Source organism: Caretta caretta, chromosome 11, assembly GCF_965140235.1.
Source record: "Caretta caretta isolate rCarCar2 chromosome 11, rCarCar1.hap1, whole genome shotgun sequence".
In the NCBI taxonomy this organism is placed as follows: domain Eukaryota; kingdom Metazoa; phylum Chordata; order Testudines; family Cheloniidae; genus Caretta; species Caretta caretta.
Window position 1 is genome coordinate 45,473,638 of NC_134216.1, and position 22,381 is coordinate 45,496,018.

Below are 22,381 nucleotides of genomic sequence, written 5' to 3' on the forward strand. Positions count from 1 at the left end.
AGTTTCCACCAGGGTAGATTATTCTGATCATAAAATGTGGAGATACATAGGTTGAAGAATCCACATACTATACTATGAGCAGAGTGCTGGTGGGGAAAAAATGTGTGTGCCCCAGGCTACTGTCAGCTGCTCAATTTTTCATATTGAGACTCTCGGTGTGGGAGAGGAGAATTTGCCTTTAGGAAGTAAAGGGATTTTGCTCAGCCATCGGCGTCAGTGATCAAGATGCAATATGATTCAATCCTAAAAAAATATCAAGGTGAAAATTAGGAAAACAAAGGGTCTCATTTTAAGTCGATTGAATGCCTTCAGTTTTGCACAGTTTCAAAGATAGAAGAAGAAGCTTGGCATTGTTTTGTTTCTTTAACATGGTAAAACGCTGAGCAGGAAGACGACAAAGCATTGCATTTCTTAAATACCTTTCACACTTAGCTGGGCGGCGCAAGAATCCTTTCCAGCATTGTTGCTCGCAGAACAAGTGTATAGTCCAGAGTCTCCTTTGCCTACTTTTAGAACCGTCAAGCTGGCTGTATTTTCCACCAGGGTGATCTTGTAGTTGCCCCCAGGACGGATATCTCTGTTCTCTTTTGCCCAAGTGACTTTTAGTGGCGCCGATCCGGTGACGTGGCATTTAAAGGAACCACTTGCTCCAAGAGCCACCTCAATAGGTTCAGGTTTCACATCAAAGACAGGAGGTCTCAGATGCTCTAAAAATGGAAAGAAACAACATAACTCTCACAGCTGCTGCTTCACCGCCACGGAATCCTATTGTTTGGCATTACGCAACAACGCAGGGTCTTCTGCTTCTTTACAGCCAATGGCCAGGACAAGATTTAGCAGCTACCAACCTGTGAGAAGGAGCTTGGCACTGGAAGAAGCAGTGCCAAGAGCATTGTGAGCTGAGCACGAGTATTGGCCGCAGTGAGCCATGTCGGTCTGCAAGATCTGAAGAGTCGCTACGTTATTTAAGAATGTTGCTTGCACGTTATCATCATCGTGTAATAGCACCCCATCCTTATGCCATGACACCTGAATAGGTTCCGAGCCATTTATGCGACAATCAAAGGTAACGGGGGAACCAACAGTTTCCTGAATGTCTTTTAGTTTTCTTGCAAAGGTCGGTGGAAACTTACGGTCTGCAAGAAAATAAGTAGGAGATAAGGCATCCTGCCAACCTGGAAACAATTTGCATTTACGATAAGCTTGTTACTATAAAGAGTCATTACAGAAATATCTGAAATGAACCCATCACCTTTAACAGTGAGCAGAGCTGTGGAAGAAGCAAAGCCAACACTGTTTTCTGCTTTGCAGACGTATTCTCCAAGGTCACTGCTCTCCACCCGGCTGAAAACTAGCGTGGCCACATTATTTTTGAAGTACATTTTATAAGCAGGGGTCGATCTTAATTTTGTATCTTCTTTGTACCAGGAGACTTTGATTTCCGGGGTCCCAGCAATTTGGCACTGAAAAGATGCGGACTCCCCGACTGTCACCTCCACACGTTCCAAGTGTGTAACAAAATAAGGCGGTTCTAAAGCACAAATGATCGCAATCAGCATCACAGAAAAGAGAGCAAGTCTTATAATGACCATTATTAATACAAGAGTGGTTATGGAATCTGAGATAGCAACACACCTAGGATTGATATTTGTCCCTGGCAAATATCTGCTCCAGCATCATTGGCAACCTCGCATGTGTATTGCCCTTCATCATCTTTTGTGCTGTTAGGAATTTCCAGTATGCCCGATTTTTCGGTAGTAGTTATACTACATCTCGGGGACTGTGTTATGTGGAAGCCATTCTTCTTCCATGTCACTGAAATAGGAGGAGTTCCTTTGTACGTGCTTTCCAGAAGTATGGATTTCCCTTGCTCTACACTGAAATCGCTTAATTTCTTCACAAAGGTCGCTGGCTCTACAAAATGGAAGGCAAAAAGTCAAATAGAAGAGGGGGGAAATATTCACAAATCTTTGCGCGCTCACACACAAATACATAAGAATAAGACCAATAGCAGCAATCGAGACAAACCTTTTACAAAAAGATGAGTGGTACAAGACACACTGCCAGCATCATTAGTGACTCGACAGGTGTAATCTCCACTGTGGAGTGGTTCTACTTCATACAATTCCAGTTCTGCAACTGTATCCTCCAAAGAGATGTTGCAGGTACTATCTGACACAAGTTCCCTGATGCCTCTAAACCAGTTAACTTTGAACGGAGCCGTTCCTTTTATGAGACTTGTGAATGTTACACTCGTCCCAGGTAGAACTTCCACGGGATCGGGTGTCTTCGCAAATGAGGGTGGTTCTACATATACATAAAGAAGTTAAGACACAGAGACAAATTAGTATGCCTGTTACGTTTGAAGATGAAAACCAAATCAGCGTTTGGCTGAAGATTTATAGGCCGCCCGAAAATTGCGAAGGAAGAAATAGCAGCAGATGGAGGAAGCATTTTGCCTACGGCACCTTGGCCATCTTTTACTGACCTTGTACGATCAAAAAGGCACTGCATTCATCAGATCCAGCGGCATTTGCCGCGGCACAGGTGTAAGGTCCGGTATCTGATGAGTCCAGTGCATTCAGTTTCAAACCACAGACGTCGTCTGAAAAGGAGACTTCATATTTGTCTCCAGTAACAATCTCATTTCCATCTTGGAACCAGGCAACTGAAATGGGTGGTGAGCCAGAAACTTTGCACTCCAGCAGCGCTGAGGAACCCAGCACCCCGCATGTTTCCTTTAACTTCCTTGTGAAAAAAGGAGGGACAATGCGATCTGCGCAGAAAAAGGCGACAATACCACGGGTTGGTTGGTTGGTTTTTAATTAAAAAGGGTAAGGTCTATTAAAAGAGAAGACAGCACTAAGTGACAACGAGGGTAGTAGCCAGCTAACCTGAAACATCAACCGAAGAGGTACAGCTACTTTCACCAACTTCGTTTTTCACTTCAAATGTATACAGTCCCCTGTCTCCCGCGTCCGCAGAAGGAACTTTCAGTGTAGCTACTTTGTTGGAAAAGGTGATTTGATATTTGCGGCCGCTCTGTAGTTCTCTTCCATCCTTAAACCACTTTGTAATGAGTTCCGGTGTTCCACCCACTGTGCACTCTAATGTAAAAGAATTCCCAGCCGTAACTGACATCGGTTCTGGCTTCTCTAAAATTACTGCTGGTTCTGAAAGAAGAAAAAGCCGTCTAATCGGTAAAATCTCATGGTAAAGGCGAAAATTCATAATGAAATAGCAAATTATCGAAAGCTGCTTTTATGTCCGGGAAGTATGATTACACGGAGCACACGATTTTATTTTTTATTGTGGGCTAGAAGCTTTTACCAACCTAATACTTGTAAAAATGCCGAGCACTCCCTCATCCCTGCGTCATTTTTGATCTGGCAGATGTACTTTCCAACATTGGCTCCCTCCGTGGTTGCGAGCTCTAGGGTAGCAATATTATCCATAAAGGAAATCTGGATATTTTCGCTTTCTCTGATGATTTCGCCTTTATCCTTAAGCCACAGAACCGAAATAGGTTGAGAGCCTTCCACCATAGCCTGCAGGGCGGTCGGTTCCCCCACAAAGGCTACAGTATCACTTAACTTCTGAACAAATCTCGGAGGTTCTAATGATGGGAAGAGAGTCATAGTAAATATGTCAGTCAGCTTGAGAGAGAAATAGCTACAATGCCAAGAAAAGAAAACGTGAATGCTGCGTCTGCTCCTTTATACAAACCTTTGAATTTCACAGCGCAAACACAAGTGTCACTTCCCACCTCATTCATGGCTTTGCATTGGTACTCCCCAGTGTCTGAAGCTTCAAGGTTAAGAATGTGAACGCTGGCTGTGAAGTCTTTAGATGTAACTTTGAACTTCTTACTGCTTCTGACTTGCCTCCTGTCTTTGAACCAGGCTACTTCAAATGGTGGGGTTCCCGAAATTTCACACTGAATGACAACGTCCGAACCTTTAAGTGTGTCTACTGGGGTAGGTTTCTTGCTAAAAACAGGAGGTTCTATAAAAAAAGAATAACATCAGAGCCTATAGTGTGTCCGGATAGGTTTCTCGTTAACAACAGGAGCAAAGATTTTCAGAAATAGGAGCCTAAAAGGTTATGCTCGTAAAGTCATATTTAAACCTCTAAAAGTGGCCTAGCTTTCCAAAGTGCTGAGCGGCTAACAGTTCACATTGAGGTCATATCTATTTCTGCATCTGTAAATTCCTAGTATAGAAATTTGATACCTATGCAAATACTTTGAATTCAGAAATCCTATTCAGTTTCCCAAACAGAGGATGTTAATAAGGATGGGCTTGTCTTAGCCTGACCTTCAAGACACTTCACATCAGCCCGCCCTACGATCGGATCTATTAACTTTGTTCACTGCAGCTTCCTCTCTTCTAGAATTTCTGGACCTTGCTGCCAGTCCGCCTCTCCCAGCCACGCCTACGTTCTTTCCCATACTGCCCTGATGCATGACACAGCTCCCCAAAATTGATAAATCCGCTACCCCGTGAATGCCTACTCACATTCCATTTCTGCCACGATACTCTCACAACTCTGACCGCTTACAGAGAGTAGGTAGAGAGCTGGCTACGAGGAATACCCAACTACTTTACACCAAAACAACGTGGTGGTCCTACTCCTGTTTTTTTCTCCTCCTTGTCCTATCATCTCATCTATCTGTTCGTTCCATTCACCTGTTGCATCTTGTCATTAGCCAAGGATCGAAGGTCTTTATGGAAGAGACTGTCTTCTTACTGAGTGTTTATACAGCCCCTTGCACTATGTGCCCCCGACTGGGTTCTCTAAATACTGCAGCTACTAATACCACCAATGTGTGATACACACAGTCATTTGGGTTAGGATGGGATCTTGCTCCAAGTGTTTTGCTATTTACTGCGATGGAAGCAGGACTGAGCAATCTTTTGAAGCCGTTCTTTAGATTGATTTTACTATTACAGGGTGCACAGTAGCTTAGGTAAAGGCGCTGCGTAAGAATGGAAGGAAATAAGAAAAGAAAAGTGAAATAAAGGCTTCTAACCTTTTACTGTGACGACAGTACTGCAGCTTGCAGTACCAGCAGAATTGTGGGCTTCACAAATGTAATCGCCACTGTCTTCAACGTTCGCATCAGTAATGGTGAGAACTGCCACAGAGTCACTGAATGACATCCTGTATTTCTCACTAGCGTGGATCTGAGTGTCATTCCTGTACCACACAACTTTGATTTCAGGGGAGCCACTTATTTTACATTCAAGTTGAACTGAATCCCCCTGTTTCACGAATCTTGAAGCTTCTAGTTTCTTAACAAACTTTGGCGCTTCTATAAACGAAATCAATAAATATAAATAAACAACAACGTTCAACATTCAGTTTTTCTCATTTGTCAAAAGGATTGTGCAGAATAAGCGCCCTGGAGAGGATAAGAATTTTGTAACTTGCTAGAATACCATAGGGACAAAAGTAAATTAGGCTTGCCTTCCAATGATTAAAGGAAGGGAGAAGAAGATAGAAACAATATCTAGAGCTAAATTATGTTCCCAGCTACACAGGTGGAAATGCGGAAACACTCCACTGAGCCCAAAGGAGATGCTCCAAAGCATGAACGACATCTGAGGTGAAAATCCAGGCCGCAATGAAGTCAATGGGAATTTTGTCATTGGCTTCAGCGGGGCCAAAATTTATGTGAATATAAACGTGCAGGCTCTCCCTCTGTATACATATCTACACAATTTTAAACCTAAAAATAATTCCATGCAGGTTTTGGGGTGAAGAGCCTGGATGGTTCATACTCCAGTGTAGTTCACCCATCCATAAAAGGTAAGTGAAATATCCCATTAAAGTTGAAGACTTAACTGGCGACCATTTACTGCCCTAAAATATAAAATAAAAATGACACTACCTTTTTTTAATTTCTATGTTTTATCAGTTTGCTATTTTATCTACAAAAATATTCCAAACATCGCTACATAAAAGTGTCACCATATTCTAGATTAAAAATGAAATCAATAATCAAAGAACTCCATCAAACTTAGAAAAAGAACACGGAAGATAATAGGTAAAACTACATGTAACATGTATAATATCAAGAGGAATTAAGGGAGAAATTAACGCGTTTGCATATATACAAAATTTACGCTCTCACACATTGCAGCATGAAGAACAAGATGAAGACTTAAAATCTATGATAGCCACAGTTTAACGTTTGTAGTTTGAAAAGATCCTCTCAGTTTACCTCCAACATCTGAAGACTCAGAAGGTATAAAAATAAAAAAATCAACCACTTTTCTCCCAAGAAAACCACACTAATAAGGCCTACTTGATACCAGTACCTTTGACGCTAAGTTGGGCCGAGCAAAAGTTTTTTCCCACTTCGTTGCTAGCTTGGCAGGTATACTGGCCAGAGTCTCCTTTGCCTGCTCTCAGAATTCTCAGGTGAGCTGTGTTTGCTATAAAGGTAATATTATAGTTTCCTCCTGTTCGGATCTCTCTGCCATCTTTTGCCCAGGTGACATTGATTGGTTGGGCTCCAGTAACATGACATTCAAAATCAGCACTTTCTCCAATAGGAACTTCCATGGATGCAGGTGTTATATCAAAGAAGGGAGGTTGCTTGGGTTCTAGAAATTAAAGGTAACAATAGAATACGGATTGCTTTGTATTCCAACGGAAAGAGTCATCAAACATTGTCGATATCAGTTCACGTACAAAGAACAAAAAATTAGACCGTGCTTTAAATATTAAAAGATTCAAGAGCAAACGAACCTGAGACTGTGAGCCTAGCGCTAGAGGTAGCAGTTCCAACGGCATTGGTAGCTGTGCAAGAGTATTGTGCCGTGTGACTCATCTCAGTCTGAGACAGCTGGAGAATCGCTACATTATCTACGAATGAGCTTTGCACATTGTGGTCATCTCTTAAAGGTACACCATTTTTATACCAAGTCACGCTAATAGGTTCTGAGCCATTTAGACGACAGGTAAATTTAACTGGTAAGCCAACCGTTTGTTCAATGTCCTTTAATTTCCTTGCAAAAGAAGGCGGAAGTTTGCGCGCTGTAAAAAAACCCAAGTATGTTATAAATATGCTTTGTGTGATATTTTTCTATACTTAAAGTTTTGCAAGAAAGAGCTAAAAAAGAGTAGTTTTGAACAAGCTAACATAATAATCATCACCTTGAACTGTTAAGACAGACTTTGTAGTTGCAGTTCCTACACTGTTTTCTGCTTTGCAGATATATTCTCCACTGTCATTGTTATCCACTTTGTTAAAAACTAGAGTAGCAACATTGTCTTTAAAGAACATTTTATACTCAGGAGTAGATCTTAGTTTTGTATCTCCTTTGTACCAAGACACTGTAATTTCGGGTGTTCCAGCAACTTGGCAATGTAAAGTTGTATAATCTCCAACTGACACTTCCAGAGGTCCCAAGTGTGTAACAAAATAAGGAGGTTCTAAAAAAAACAAATAGAATGAGTAAGGAACATTTATACCTTAGAAGCGACGCTCTGTTAAGAATGATGAAGAAAATTTAAATAACGTGGTAACACACCTAATGTAGACACTAGTGCTTCACAAACATCCCCTCCCGCCTCGTTCTCAACATGGCAAATGTATTCTCCTTCGTCATCTTTTGTACTATTGAGAATTTCCAGAATGCAAGATTTCTCCGTTGTGATGATGCTGCATTTTTCAGACTGAGTTATAGTTTTGCCATTCTTCTTCCATACAACCGAGATTGGGAGGCTACCAGTGTATGTGCTTTCCAGAACTATGGACTTTCCTGGCTCAACACAGTGATCGCTCAATTTCTTCACAAACACTGCGGGTTCTGATGAGCAATAAGAAGTCGAAAATATTGAGTGCAACTGCACGAAGATGTATATATTTTAGAGGAAAAAAAGGGAATTTTCAATCTGTACAAACCTTTTACAGAAAGATGTGCTGTACAGGATGCTTTTCCAGCATCGTTAGTCACTAGGCAAGTATAATCTCCGCTTTGAAGAGGACCAATATCAAACAACTCCAGTTCTGCAACCGAATCCTCCAAATACATGTTACATTTATCCCCCAGCACCAGTTCATTGACCCCTCTAAACCAGTTCACCTTCAATGGAGGGGTTCCTCTGATAACGCTTGTGAAAGTTACGCTTGTGCCTGGTAAAACATCCAAGGGTTCGGGCTTCTTCACAAAAGAGGGTGGTTCTAAATAAATATATATTTTTTTAAAAAAATCAAGTTAATATCAAATAAACTTGATATTTACATGTACAATTTGAAGATGGAGAGCAAAACATTTTATGTTCGAATGAAAAATTTTCCCCAAAATATGCTCAGAAAAGAAGAGGCATTTCCAAGAAAGAAGGACTGTTATATAGAAGAAGATTTACGGCAAAGTGCTAATTGGCCATCACATACTGACCTTGTACGTTTAATACGGCTCTGCATTCATCAGACCCGGCTACATTAGTAGCTTTACAGGTGTAACTTCCCGTATCTGATGAGTTCAGTGAATTCAGTTGCAAAACACAGAGGTTATCCGAAAACGTGGTTTGATGTTTTTCTCCACTAACTATCTTATTTCCATCTTGAAACCAAGCGACTGAAATAGGTGGCGATCCAGACACTTTGCACTCCAGAAGCACCGAAGAACCCAGCACACCATTTGTTTCTTTTAATTTTCTTGTGAAAGAAGGCGGAATGATTCGATCTGTGTAAGAAAACGTAACAAATCCACAACGGTTTAAAAGGCAGGAACATTTCCTAAAGAAAAGCTTGGCGAAATGCAGAAGAAAAACTACCGAACCAACCTAATACATCAACTGAGGCTGTGCAGCTGCTTTTCCCAACATCGTTCTGCACGGCAAAAGTGTATAATCCGCTGTCTCCCTTTTCCGAATCGAGAATTTTAAGCGTAGATACTTTGTTGTGGACGGTAATTTTGTATTTGTGGCTGCTTGTCAGTTCTTTCCCATCCTTAAACCAGCCAACTGAAAGTTCGGGAGTGCCCGCCACTTTGCACTCTAAAGTGCAAACATCTCCCACCGTCACTCTCATTGGTTCTGCCTTCTCTACAATGATTGCCGGCTCTGGAAGGAGATGTGAGCAACCGTCATTGTAAACAACTCATTTTACTCGCTAGCTTTCTATACATTGTACCACCGCATTAGTACAAATAACTGTTTTGACTGCATTTAATAGAAATTGAACTGCAACCTATTGAGTCAGGGGAGTTTATGAAACTTTTTTTCTCCCACCGTTTGTCTGTCTTACACTGTAAGTTTGGGGGCAAGGACTATTTCTTACTATGCGTCTGTGCAGCGCCCAACCCAATGAGGATCTTGGTTCAGGACTTTAGGTGCTGTCCTAATATAAATAAAATAAATAAATACAGAGGAAAAGAATAGTATGGACTCCACATCTAACCATATGTGTAAAACAAAGCGGTGACATTTTCTCCCCTCGTTTTCAGCAGTGTCTCTCTCTCTCTCTCTCTCAGCTGGAATGAGCAGAGGATAAAAGTTCAGAATGGTGCCAAATTTTGAAGTGGTTTCCTGACCAATAATAGCTGGGGACAAAGAGGAGGTCACTTTCATTTCAGTTTTAAAAATCACACTCAGAAAGGTGTGTTGACCCCACATGTCACCTAGCACCTTGAACTTTATAAAGAGGGGCAGGGGATGCATAATTTGAGGATTACCTGTTCTGTTCATTCCCTCTGAAGCACTTGGCATTGGCCACTGTCAGAAGACAGGATACTGAGCTAGATGGACCTTTGGTCTGACCCCCTATGGCACTTCTTATGTTCTTAAAAGGATGCAGGTATCCTCCCAACCCCCACGCTCCCCACCATCACCTTTGTTACCAACCTAGAACTGTTAAGGTAGCCATGCACTCCCGAGTTCCTGCATCATTGCTGATCTGACAGATATACTTTCCAGCGCTGCCTGGTTCTGCATTTGCCAGCTGTAGAGTTGCAACGTTGACCGCAAATGTAATCCTCGTGTTTTCACTTTCTCTAACTACATCTTCCCTGTCTTTAAGCCACTGGACAGAAATTGGCTGAGAGCCTTCCACTGTTGCTTGTAATTCTACTGGTTCACCAACCACAACGGAGATACTGTTTATTTTCGTCACGAATTTTGGTGGTTCTGAACAAGAAACATGTGATTGTAGTAAAGATCTCCAGCATTCGCGTAAGAAAGCATCAATAAGCGTCTTCTATGCGGGACCTGTCACAGATTCTACGCAAATAAACTCACCTTTCAGTTTTACAGTGCAAATGCAAGAGTCACTCCCGACCTCGTTCTGTGCTTTGCATTGGTATTCGCCAATGTCTGAGGCGTCGACATTAAGAATGTGAATACTCGCATGGTAATTTTTGGATGTCACCTTATACTTTTTACTGCTGCGGATTTGTCGCTTATCTTTGTACCATGTGACTTCGAATGGGGGCGTTCCAGAAATTTCACATTCAAGACTCACATCAGTACCTTTGAGCATGTCTACTGGGGAAGGCTTCCTGCTAAAAACAGGAGGTTCTACAAAAAGAAAAGCAGTTGGCATTGTTATAAAGTTATTTGGCTATACGTAAGAAACATTAAAAGGATTCTTACAAAGCTACCACAGTAGCAGCAAGATTATGGTTTATGGGGAAAATCCGTGTAGTGGATTTGTATTCTCCGGATTTTCTGGGCACATACTGTAATGAGTTCTGTCTATTTTGGAGGCTGATAAGCAGACAGATACTTGCTTTTATAGCAACTCTTTTAGCGAGTGTAAACAAAGGAAACAACAGAATTACAGAGTAGGAGCTACTTCCATATGGCTGAACGCAGAAACACCAAATACTGTTGTGTAAAATTAAAAATAATCAGATTTCTATTTCTCGTCCTGAAAATTTCTGCGCCATGAGGCAGCAAATTTTAGGATTCTGAGAGCCAGGTTGCAACTGAAGGAGTAACTTAGGAATAGCCTCCACATCCGTGAAGGATGGTGCAAGGGATACATCTTTAAAAAGTCTTGCCCATGCCCCGATGAAATACGGTAGAACATGGGGAAAACTGGACAGGAAGAAAAAGACTGCCCCACAAAAAGAAACAAGCAACGTTCACTTGTGAATGTCTGAGTGGAGAATCACAGAAAATTAAGTACAAACTAGTACGGGGAAGAGTGATTTCTAACCTTTCACTATAACCTTAGTACTGCAGCTCGCCCTGCCAGCAGGATTGTAAGCTTCACATATGTAATCCCCACTGTCTTCAGTACTGAGATGGTTCATTTCAATCACCGCCACAGAATCACTGAAAGACATCCTGAATTTTTCACTGGCAATGATTTCATTGTCATTTCTGTACCATACCACTCGGATTTCTGGAGAGCCACTTATTTTGCATTCAAATCGTGCTGCGTCGCCGCGTTTTACTACTTTTGATGCTTCTAGCTTCTTAACAAACTTTGGAGGTTCTATGAAACAAAACAAAAAAAAAAGAAAAAAGAAAAAAAAAGAAAAAGAAAGTGGAATAAATAGGGCAGAAAAAAGAGTGATTTCAGAATATTGAAAAATAAAGAGAGAGAGAGAAAAAAGAACAAATGAAAGAAATCCGATACTAAACATGAGTTAAGAGTTTCTAAAATCAAGAAAGCACAAAAAGAATGAACTTGGAACTATTTATAAGAACAATACTTGGGATCGACAAAAGACAGACGAGAAGAGAGCAGCATAAAACAAGTAAATGTGCACACCTGTTACCAGCAAGGTTGCAGTACAAGAATCGCTACCAACGTCATTGGAAACTTGGCAAGTATAGTGTCCACTCTTTGAAATATCCACCGAATAGAGAGTTAAGAAACCTGTTGATCCTTCTATCCCAATAAAACAATTAGCTCCAGATACAAGTTCCAAATCTTCTTTAAACCACTTTATTGCAAAAGGAGGCGTCCCTTTCAACACAGCCTTAAACTCCACCATAGAATTCGGGACGGCTTGCTGGTTTTCAGGTTTTACTAGGAAGCTTGCTGGCTCTACAGTTTTCAAGGGAAAGAAATATGTAGTTAAATCCTTGGAAGAAAGAATGTTTGAAAACCAAAGTGAACAATCAAGAACACTAAGAATTCTAAGTACTCAGAGAAAATGATGGGTCACATAAAGAGCAAAAAAATACATGGTAACTTTTCGCAATATTATTCAAAGACGTAAGATGGCAATTATTTTTTAAAAGATGTATTTTTCAATATCTACTACAGTTAAGAGAAGACGTAAAGAGTTCCAAACCTTTCACTGTTAAGACGGCGCTGCAAGAGTCACTCCCAGCAACGTTAGTCACGCTACATGTGTAATTTGCAGTATCTGTCAACTCTAGATTAGAAACCTCCATTGATACGGTATTTTCATGGCATAGGCTCCTGTATTTTGCACTATCATATATTTCTTTTCCATCCTTGTACCATTTAGCAGTAATGGGGAGTGAGCCAGAAACCTTACACTCCATATGAATAGATGATCCCAGAACTTGATCTAGTTTCGTTAACTTTTTGGTAAATGATGGAGGGATTGTTTGATCTGCCCAACAAAATGGCAAAAACATAACAGTTAACGTCGTGCACCTCCAATTGCCTCCCGGAATTTGTGAAGCTATTCCTCCCTCCCCCCCCCCCAAAGAAAGCAAAATGCAATGAAACAAAATACAAACCTAAAACTGTCAAAACAGCTTCACAGGTGCTGCTTCCAAAATCATTTTCAACCTTAAAAGCATATGTACCACTGTCCTCTTTCATTACCGATTCAATCCTGAAACTGGCCACGTTACTGTCAAAGCTCATGGTGTAATATCTACTGGGCAGAAGCTGTTTGCCATCTTTAAACCATTTCATTTTGAGTTCTGGTGTTCCAGCCACAGTACATTCCAAGGTCACTGGGTCTTTTTCAGTCCCTTTAACTGATTTAGTCTTTTCAATGATCTGAGCGGGTTCTGCAGTAAGAATTAAAGTGTAGATTCGTTATAGTTCTCTCTACCGGTGGGCACGTGTCTTTTAAACTACTTCTACGAAATAGGCTTGAAAGTGCATAGCTCACAAACCTTGTACTAAGAGCAAGGCAAAGCATTTTTCAACTCCTGACTCATTCTTTGCCTGGCAGGTGTACCTCCCCCTGTGACCGATATCGATACGTTTTATTTTCAGTGTGGCCACATTGTCCTCGAAAGTAATATGGAAGTTCTCATCTTCCTCGATAATTTTTTCATCTTTTATCCATGACACTGATAAAGGGTGAGCACCCGCCACCGTGCATTGAAAAACAGCGGGACTTTTCAAAACGGTAGCGACGTTTTCTATCTTCTTTATGAAGGAAGGTGGCTCTGGGTTTTACAAAAAGAAGCCATGACAAAATATATTGTTTTATCCTTGTTAAGCTACTAAAAAGTAGTTAAGAAACTGAATGTTTGGAGTTTTCCCCCCTATCTTGGTAACTGAACTGACCTTTCAAACTGACTCTTGTGCTGCAAGAACAACTACCCCCATCATTGGATATAATGCACTGGTATTCCCCAGCATCTGAAAAATCGCAGTTGGTTACGACAAGGGTGAATACCGATTCCCTGTCGCTCATGGCGTATTTTTTGCTGCTGCGAATCTCCTTGTTATTCTTCAGCCATGTCACTTCAAATGGAGGAGTACCGGAGACTTCACATTCCAACATGGCATCAAAACCCTTCACTACTTCAGCAGGTTTCAACTCCCTTATGAATGTGGGAGGTTCTATTAAAAAAAATCAGGAGGAAAAAACATAGCAGCTTAGTAAAACACAAAAAGAAAAAAACCGCGCATGACTGTGCGGGAAAAAAAAAAAAGAGGTGGGTGGGAAGACTAATAACTAACCTTTCACTTTCAGTTCAATGCTGCAGCTCTCACTACCTGCGTGGTTGTGAGCTTCACAAACATAAATCCCACTATCCTCTATTTTCGCACTGGCTACTTTGAAAGTGGCAAAACCGTCTACGAACGCAATGCCATATTTAGAGGGGTCAGTGACTTCATTCCCATCCATGTACCATGTAACTTGGATTGCGGGCGTGCCTACTACTTGGCATTCGAAACTGGTGGATTGTCCTTTTCTCAAAACTACTACGGGGCTAGGCTTCTGAATAAACCTGGGTGGTTCTAAATATGAACAAAAAGGCAAGGCTTTATTTACTCAGTTTACATTCGAGAAATATTTTTTCTAATAAAAAAGAAACAGAATCCAAGAGATTAAGGGCATAAAAATGCACACCTTTCACAAACAGGTTTGCTTTGCAAGTTGCTGTCCCAACATCGTTGCTTATTTGACAGGTATAGTTCCCTGAATCAGAAGTCTTTGCTGAAAACAGCTCTAGCACACTTGACGTATCATCCTTCCAGACAGAGCGAGTGGCTCCTGAGAGAAGTTCTTTGCTGTCTTTAAACCACTTTATCTGCATAGGAGTGGTACCATTCACAAGAGCTTTGAACAGAACTCTAGCATTGGGTATAACATCTTGTGACTGTGGTTTTTCAACAAAATACGGGGGTTCTACAAAGAGTAAAGGAGAGGAGGAAAGAGAAGGGTAGGAGAAGAATCATTTTATGATCAAAAAGTCCAAAATAATAAATTGAAGGTCTTGTTCTTGGGAAGGAATAAGAAGCTCCAACCTTTGACTGTTAGATATCCACTGCACTGGTTACTTCCTGCTTTATTTGTTGCCGCACAAGTATAAGATCCACTGTCTGAACCTTCCAGCTGGTTGATTTCCAGGAATGCAGTGTTATCATGGAAAGAATATTTGTATTTTTCACTAGCTGGTATCTCTTGGTCATCCTTGTGCCACTGGATACTTATGGGATGTGAACCAGACACTATGCACTCTAAGTGAATGAAAGAACCCTTAATGCTGTCCATTTTCTTTAGCTTTTTTGTGAACTTGGGCGGTATGATAAGATCTATCCAACACAGTAAAAACAAAGTGTCAGCTCATTTGGCCATACTGCTAGTTCTGGTATCAAAAAGTAAAGCACAAATATAATTTAACCTCCCCCCCCGCCGGAAGAGAGAGACAATACAAACCTAGCACATTAATGCTAGCGGTACAGCTGCTGAGTCCAACATCATTTTGAACCTCAAAAGTGTATTCTCCACTATCTTTCTTTTCCGTATGAACTATCTTTAAGACGGAGACTTGATCCGTAATGCTGATTTTATATTTCGGGCCCAAAGTCAACGCCTTTCCATCTTTGAACCATTTGGCTGCAATGTCTTTGGTGCCTGAAAATCTACACTGCAAGGTTGCTGGGTCTCCCTCAGTGACGTCAATTGACACGGCCTTGTCAGTTATTGTTGCGGGTTCTGTGATAAATAAAGGCATACATACGTGTATGTCAAGTGTATTTTAAAATATTCACCGTACACATTAAAATGAGATTGTTCTCATTCTCTGAAAACATTCAGTGCTGGACCAACCTTTCACTGTTAGTAAAGCAGAGCATCTTTGAAGTCCCGCATCATTTTTAGCCTGACAGAAATATTTCCCGTCATGCTTCACTTCAATAGACCTGACAAGGAGCGTTGCCATGTTGTTCACAAATGTCATTTTGATATTGTTATCTTCAATGATGTCATCGTTATCTTTCAACCAAGACACTGTGATCGGCCAAGAACCCTTCAAGGCGGCCTGAAACACAGCGCTGCCTCCTCTTAGAGAGCTAATGTTTTCAATCTTCTTCACAAATTGCGGGGGTTCTATCGGGAAAAAAAACAGACTCTTGGTAAGTTTCAGCTGGAGGGCAGAACGGTGTAAGGTAGAAGAACATACTTCAGCTCTATTTCCCCCACTGATACCAACCTTTTAGGGTCACCCCAGCGCTACAGACGCAGCTTCCTACCGCGTTAGTTACTCTGCACTGGTATTCACCAACATCTGAGGCATCAAACCTGAAAACGTGGAGGCTAATCAATGAATCCTCAATGCTTATTCTGTGCCTCCTACTGCTTCTCACGGGCTTGCTGTCCTTCAACCAAAATACTTCAAATGGAGGCGTACCCAACACCTCGCACTCCAACGCAACATCAGAATCCTTCAGTACTTCCATGGGTTCAAACTCCTTGCTAAAATAAGGTGACTCTATAGCGCAAGAGAGAGATTGTGGTTTGTATTAATTAAGCTTTGGCACCTTTTAATGATGCAACTAACTTGGAGCGGGAATTGGGGCTGGGGAAATTCGACACAAACCTTGGACTGTGACAACACTACTACAAATATCTTTGCCGGCATCATTTTTTGCCTCACAGATATATTCCCCACTGTCTTCAATCGCCACACCCATAAGTGTGAGAGTCACCTTGGAACCCACGAAGGACATCTTGTATTTGGCACTTTCCTGAATTTCCCGGTCCCCTTTGAACCAGGTGATTTTTATTTGAGGGGTGCCCGTTACTTGGCAATCTAATTGCGCGTAATCTCCTTTCTTTAACAGTTGTGATGGCTCTGGCTTCTGGACGAAGGTAGCAGGTTCTAAGGATTTAAGAGAGGCATTAAGAATACAGAAAGAGGTGAAGAGTTTAAAAGGCAACAATGGGCCAACTTCTCAGTTCACCGGCACCTTGAAGGCTGCGCCAGTGTGACTGAGAGCAGCCCAATAACTCAAAGATGTCAATAAAGAAAGGGAATGCAAACCTTTCACAAACAAGTTTGCACTGCACGCAACTGAACCAGCCACGTTGCTGACTTTGCAAATGTAGTCCCCTGAGTCAGACGGCTTTACTGCGAAGAGTTCCAAGTAACTCGCTAAAGCTTCAGTCATAATATAGCAGGCTCCGCCGGTTTCCAGCTCACTGGCACCCTTAAACCACTGTATTGTGAGTGGCGGTGTTCCTTTTAAGGAACTCTTCAAACGCACCGTCGATCCGGGTGCCACTTCTTGGGACTCTGGTTCTACAACGAAGCTGGGTGGCTCTAAATGGGCGTTTAAAAGAAATAATTGCAAAGAGTAAAAAGTGTGACCTGCGTGGTGGGGAAGAATGAATCATTAAATGACACGTCAAGAAGAAAATACAAAACGATCCGCCAAACCTTTTACAACCAAAGTGCTACTGCTCTCTTTACTGCCCGCAGAGTTTGTGGCCCTGCAAGTGTAAATGCCAGAATCGTTCGTGTCTAGATGTTTTATTGCCAAAGACGCAGAACCTTCCGCAAATACTACTGTGTATTTGGCACTGGTGGTTAGCTCGCCGTCATGCTTAAACCAGGAAACACTCATTGGAAGGGAGCCAGAGATTTTGCAGTCCAGGAGGCAGGAGGCGCTAACTACGCTGTCAACATTCCTCAATGGTTTAACAAAGAACGGAGCAATGGCTCGGTCTGTTCAGTACACAAAAAAGAAAAAAAACAAACAAACAATACGTGCAATGAGCATTTCAAGGTGCAGCCTGATTTCTGCCCTATCTGGGCTTTAAATCTGAACAGTGTTGTCCTTTGCAAAGAGCAAGATACCAACCTAACACAGTGAACGTGGTGGAGCACGAACTGCGGCCAACATCGTTCGCAATCTCGAACGTGTACTCTCCACTGTCCTGCATTTCGGCGCTATAAAACTTTAACTGGGCAACGTTATTCTTAAAACTGAATCTGTACTTTTTACTGGAAGCCAGAGGTCTGCCATCTTTGAACCATCTCGTTTTTAACTCTGGAGTGCCTGCAACAGTATATTCCAAAACGGCTGGGTCTCCTGCAGTCACCTCAATCAACTCAGGTTTCTCAGTAATTTGGGCAGGTTCTATAACAGAATTACACAGTGGTTATTAGGGTCAGAATGGAATCGCTTTCCTTTATGTGTGGAACGCTGCGAAGGTAAAGTGTTCCTACACGGACCTTTGACTGCTAATTCTCCAAAACACGTCTGACTTCCGGCATCGTTCTCCGCCACACATGTATACTTGCCACCAGAACTGATCTGGAGACCCGTGATCTGCAGCGTTGCAAGACCATTTTCAAAGGTCACTTTGACTTTGTTATCTTCTTTAATAATGTCTTTTCCCTTCATCCACGTTATAGAAATAGGAGCGGACCCTTTCACAACGGACTGTAAGGTGACTGTGTCTCCAACAAGTGCAGTAACATTTTCGACTTTCTTAATAAAAGATGGTGGTTCTAATTCGAAAGAAAAAAACCTTACTTTACTACATCTTTCCCATATTCATTGTTATTTTAAAAATCAACTTGCCTAGTATACAGCATCAATGCACTGGTTAATTAGCTACAGCAGAAGGGCCATTTTGGGATGGGTGGGGGAAATGTATTTCCAAGCTGGATAAGCGAAGGTTTGAACACATCACTGGCCATAACGTGTTCAGCCACCATGTTGGTGAGGGTGAATGGTAACTGAATTTCTGTCACTTCTTGCAGCCTAGTATAAGAGTTTGCACTGGTAGCAATTCTAGTAAAAATTTGCCTTCTGCTTTCCCTTCCAAATTCAGAAGCACGATGGCAGATACACACAAGATATAATGGTACATTAAAGAGAATAAGAAAATAGAGGGGAAAACAATTAAGAAGCAGGTTTTTAAGAGACAAGATTTCTTCTACCTCTACAGTATGTTAGGAGAGAGTTTTCCTTTGCTCACTGACCTTTCAGTATGAACGTTGCACCGCAGAAGCATTTACCAACTTCGTTAGCTACAACGCACTCATATTCACCAACATCTGCACTATTAAAGGAAGAGATCTCCAGAAAAACAAGAGATTTCTGAGAGATCAATCTGTATTTTTTACTGCTGCGAATCTGCTTCTTGTCTTTAAACCAGCTAATTTCGAATGGTCCAGTACCAGCAACCTCACACTGAAGTATAGCGTTTGTTCCTTTCACTATCTCTGCCGGTTCAAGTGTTTTGATGAAAGAAGGAGGTTCTATAAAAGTATTAAAGCACCAATAAAAAATTAGTTACTGACACCAAAACAGAAAGTCATTTCTCAAATAAAATTGCCAGAGAGTGTCAGAACAAACCTTTGACAACTATTTCAGAGCTGCAGCTATCACTGCCAGCATCATTAACTGCTTCACAAGAGTAACTTCCACTGTCTTCAACTTTCGCGTCGGAAATATCTAGCACAGCTACAGAGCTGACAAATGACATTCTGTACGTGTTACTCTCTCTAATTTCTTTGTTATTCTTGAACCAAGTAACTTGGATTTCAGGAGACCCTTTGATTTTGCACTGAAGGTGTGCTGACTCTCCCGGTGTCAGTAAATAAGATGGATCCACCTTCTTCAAAAATGATGGTGGCTCTAAAGAAAGATTTCAAAAAGAAAGAAACCTGAAATCTGAAGCTCTGAAAGATTGATTAAACACATTAACATTTAGAGGTGCTAAGAGGAATCTCAACCAAGCCACAGTACTAGTGATTCCTGTAAAATAAATAAAATAAAATAAATAAATAAATAAATAAATGCTTATGTAAACAAATTGAGATTACTTGTTCCCCACCCCGGAATAAACTAAATAACTTCTTGGTGAATATGCATGTTTATTTAAACAAACAAACAAAGAAAGATTAAAAAACCCAGGAATAAACTTAAGAATTTCTTGGTAAAAAGAAATATTAGGCGACACGGAATACACTGAGAGCTAAAAAAGGAACATTCATTAATAACAGTCACAATAGGTTCAATAGAGACAGGAACGCGGAGTACATACAGTGTACTCTAAACAGAATCCTGAGAGCAAGACTGAGGAAGAACAGTCTACCTGTCATCCTATGCATTCTATCTCCTGTATTTCTAGCCTGCGGAGATTTAATAGCTATTTCAAGAATTATAACGTTCAAAATACAGTAGATGAACAACTTTCTTACCTCTGATTGTGACAGTTGCAGAACAGGAGCTGCTTCCAGCCTCATTCGAAACAGTGCACACATAATTTCCTGAATCTTTAAGTTTAGCCAGGGGGATTTCAAGTGATGCTATTTTGTCTTCAAAATAAATTTTATAATCTTTTCCTGGGGGTATTTTCTTCCCATCTTTATTCCACGCTACGATTACTTTCCTATCTTCATCTACTTGGCACTCCAGACGTATCTTCTTGTTGACAGCAGACTGCACCGACTGTAACTCCTTAATGAAATGTGGCTTATCAATAATTACCATTTCCCCCTGGCAGGTGTCGGCTCCAAACTTGTTTGAGGCTTTGCAAGTGTAAACTCCTCGGTCGTTTACTGTAACATGTTTAATCTCTAAAATATGCTTATTATCAACGGTTGAAATCTTGTGGTGTTCTGAAGAAGAGATGGCAGCGCCGTCTCTCTGCCATACCGTGTCGATCACCGGAGTGCCTGACACTGTACATAGGAACCTGGCACTTTTACCCACAAAAGTAGTGATCGATTCGGGTCTGGTTAGAAAGGTTGGAGGAAACGCTTCTGCAAAAAGAAATGATTTCATGGTTATATTGGGCTGGCACCAAAGCCACTCTTGTCTCTATGTCTGCCAAGGGCAGAGAAAAGGAGAAGCATAGTTGGTCTTCGGACACACGTTTCAAACTTGTTTAAGCTAAGGGTTGAACAATAAAGAAACTGGAAAGTGGGAAAAGAATGAAAACATTTTGACCGTCTGAACCGATATACAGCAATGATCATTGTAGAGCCAAAAACCAGTATTTCATTTAGCAAGACTGGCCAGAATGCCAAATGCTTGTGATTCTGTTATTAATTTATGCTGCGTTCATAATTTAACCAGTAATGACTGATCCAATAAGGAAAGGAAACCGAAAACCAAAAACCCGGTACATTTAAACCACAGCAAAATATAGGGGGAAAACACAGAAGATTATATATATGTTGTTTTTAACATGTTCATAAAATCGCGTGTATTGAGATATGCCTGTAAACAGCTTTTATTCACGACACGATCACTCTACCCAACCATTCAGTAATTACTGTCCAAGCACAGTGCTTGAAAGTTAAATAAAACAGAGTACAACTAGAAAATGAATGAAGGTAAGTATATACTGAGCACTACATCGAAGAAGCTGGATCCGATACAAATCTTCAAGACGACTGTTGTCATATATTAAAAATAATTTGAAATTCTTCTCCCAGGGCTGAAGACACTGAATTCTTGCTCGACAGCTCAGAGACCACAGTGACTAAACAAATTAATTGGCATTTAAAAAAAATGTATATCCACCTATAATTATTTTCTGGAGGTTAAATTATGTCATCAAATAATATTATCGGTTTAAAGTGGATTTGTTTCCCCTTCCCCACCCCATGACGTCTCGAAATCCTTTGAATCGATTACCAACTGGTAGATGGTTTTTCCTTCGCTGGATGCAGAAAACAAGGGGGAAAAAAACAAACAAAAATCCCTGACACTGGTGTTGCCAACATTCACTTCTTTGCCGTCTTCAGGCCTGTCAGATGAAAAGACTAGCTATCTGGGCCCGTGTGCAATATAACAACAACTCGTCATCCTAAAATAAGCATTTTAAAATGATAAAACAGTGAAACAATCAGAGGATGTTAATGCAAAAATAAAATGAGCATTAAGATGCCGTACTTACCAGTCACCGTTAAAACAGCTGTAGAGCTTACACTACCATACTGGTTGGAAGCTTTGCAACTGTATTCTCCACAGTCAACTACTTGAGGTCTTGGGATTTCCAGCGTGGACACGTATTTAGTGGTGCGTATGGAGTACTTGTCGCTGTCATATATTTCTCGGCCAGCTCTGTACCACTGGAATCTTACATTAGGAGCAGTCTCAATCTCACAGCTAAACTTGGCCAGGTGGTTCACAGCTACTTCCTGCGACTCGAGTCTCCTCCTCAGTATGGGCGCAACTAGAATTGGAAGCATAAATTAATTCGAACAGCCGCTCCTCAGTATAGGTACCCCAAATAACTGTTAATGACCAACTGAAATTAGGTGGGTGATTTACTAGCAATCCAAGGAAAGTGACTGTAAAGAAAACAAAATGACTGTCAAAAATGGAAGCAGACGATAAGCAGTGCTAAACCTAGTGAATGGACTACATTGCAGTGCGTAATGAAATCAGAAAAAGTGCTAAGAGGTGATACTACTAGACATGCGTAACAATGTGATATAGAAATATACCACGTTGTACTGGAAGAGTGGAAAACGAAACAGTGTGTGCTAAAAATGGTGCAATGATTATAAAGACCTGTTGCAATGATGAGAAGGATAAAAACAAGAAAACCGATCGCCGCTTTGTGGATAAGGGGATGAAAGTGTCGATGCATGCGCTGTTAAGAAATTCTGATGCAAGCAGAAGTGTAGTCGACGCTATTACACGGGATTGGGTTTTTATCATTTATGAGACGAAATCAAAAAGGCAACTAACTGTATTACAGAAAAGTGAAAAAGT

General features: G+C 41.1%; 1 protein-coding gene across 1 annotated transcript in view; it reads right to left on the reverse strand.

The window, feature by feature from the left end:
• TTN (titin) overlaps positions 1 to 22,381 on the reverse strand; it is a 311,267-nt gene that overhangs the window by 222,474 nt on the left and 66,412 nt on the right. The window contains exons 46-85 of the mRNA XM_075117654.1: positions 21,558 to 21,836; positions 19,852 to 20,415; positions 19,004 to 19,285; positions 18,628 to 18,906; positions 17,872 to 18,150; positions 17,498 to 17,776; positions 17,074 to 17,361; positions 16,678 to 16,956; positions 16,234 to 16,515; positions 15,847 to 16,125; positions 15,465 to 15,743; positions 15,072 to 15,350; positions 14,660 to 14,947; positions 14,262 to 14,540; positions 13,868 to 14,149; positions 13,469 to 13,747; positions 13,069 to 13,347; positions 12,682 to 12,960; positions 12,264 to 12,551; positions 11,735 to 12,013; positions 11,174 to 11,455; positions 10,252 to 10,530; positions 9,859 to 10,140; positions 8,800 to 9,078; positions 8,412 to 8,699; positions 7,916 to 8,194; positions 7,542 to 7,820; positions 7,165 to 7,443; positions 6,757 to 7,044; positions 6,324 to 6,611; positions 5,033 to 5,314; positions 3,727 to 4,005; positions 3,335 to 3,616; positions 2,895 to 3,173; positions 2,489 to 2,776; positions 2,029 to 2,307; positions 1,636 to 1,914; positions 1,253 to 1,531; positions 849 to 1,136; positions 420 to 707 (exon numbers count right to left, since the gene is read on the reverse strand). Of these exons, the coding sequence (XP_074973755.1) occupies positions 420 to 707; positions 849 to 1,136; positions 1,253 to 1,531; positions 1,636 to 1,914; positions 2,029 to 2,307; positions 2,489 to 2,776; positions 2,895 to 3,173; positions 3,335 to 3,616; positions 3,727 to 4,005; positions 5,033 to 5,314; positions 6,324 to 6,611; positions 6,757 to 7,044; positions 7,165 to 7,443; positions 7,542 to 7,820; positions 7,916 to 8,194; positions 8,412 to 8,699; positions 8,800 to 9,078; positions 9,859 to 10,140; positions 10,252 to 10,530; positions 11,174 to 11,455; positions 11,735 to 12,013; positions 12,264 to 12,551; positions 12,682 to 12,960; positions 13,069 to 13,347; positions 13,469 to 13,747; positions 13,868 to 14,149; positions 14,262 to 14,540; positions 14,660 to 14,947; positions 15,072 to 15,350; positions 15,465 to 15,743; positions 15,847 to 16,125; positions 16,234 to 16,515; positions 16,678 to 16,956; positions 17,074 to 17,361; positions 17,498 to 17,776; positions 17,872 to 18,150; positions 18,628 to 18,906; positions 19,004 to 19,285; positions 19,852 to 20,415; positions 21,558 to 21,836 (11,547 nt within the window). The remainder of the gene's footprint in view (positions 1 to 419; positions 708 to 848; positions 1,137 to 1,252; positions 1,532 to 1,635; positions 1,915 to 2,028; positions 2,308 to 2,488; positions 2,777 to 2,894; positions 3,174 to 3,334; positions 3,617 to 3,726; positions 4,006 to 5,032; positions 5,315 to 6,323; positions 6,612 to 6,756; positions 7,045 to 7,164; positions 7,444 to 7,541; positions 7,821 to 7,915; positions 8,195 to 8,411; positions 8,700 to 8,799; positions 9,079 to 9,858; positions 10,141 to 10,251; positions 10,531 to 11,173; positions 11,456 to 11,734; positions 12,014 to 12,263; positions 12,552 to 12,681; positions 12,961 to 13,068; positions 13,348 to 13,468; positions 13,748 to 13,867; positions 14,150 to 14,261; positions 14,541 to 14,659; positions 14,948 to 15,071; positions 15,351 to 15,464; positions 15,744 to 15,846; positions 16,126 to 16,233; positions 16,516 to 16,677; positions 16,957 to 17,073; positions 17,362 to 17,497; positions 17,777 to 17,871; positions 18,151 to 18,627; positions 18,907 to 19,003; positions 19,286 to 19,851; positions 20,416 to 21,557; positions 21,837 to 22,381) is intronic.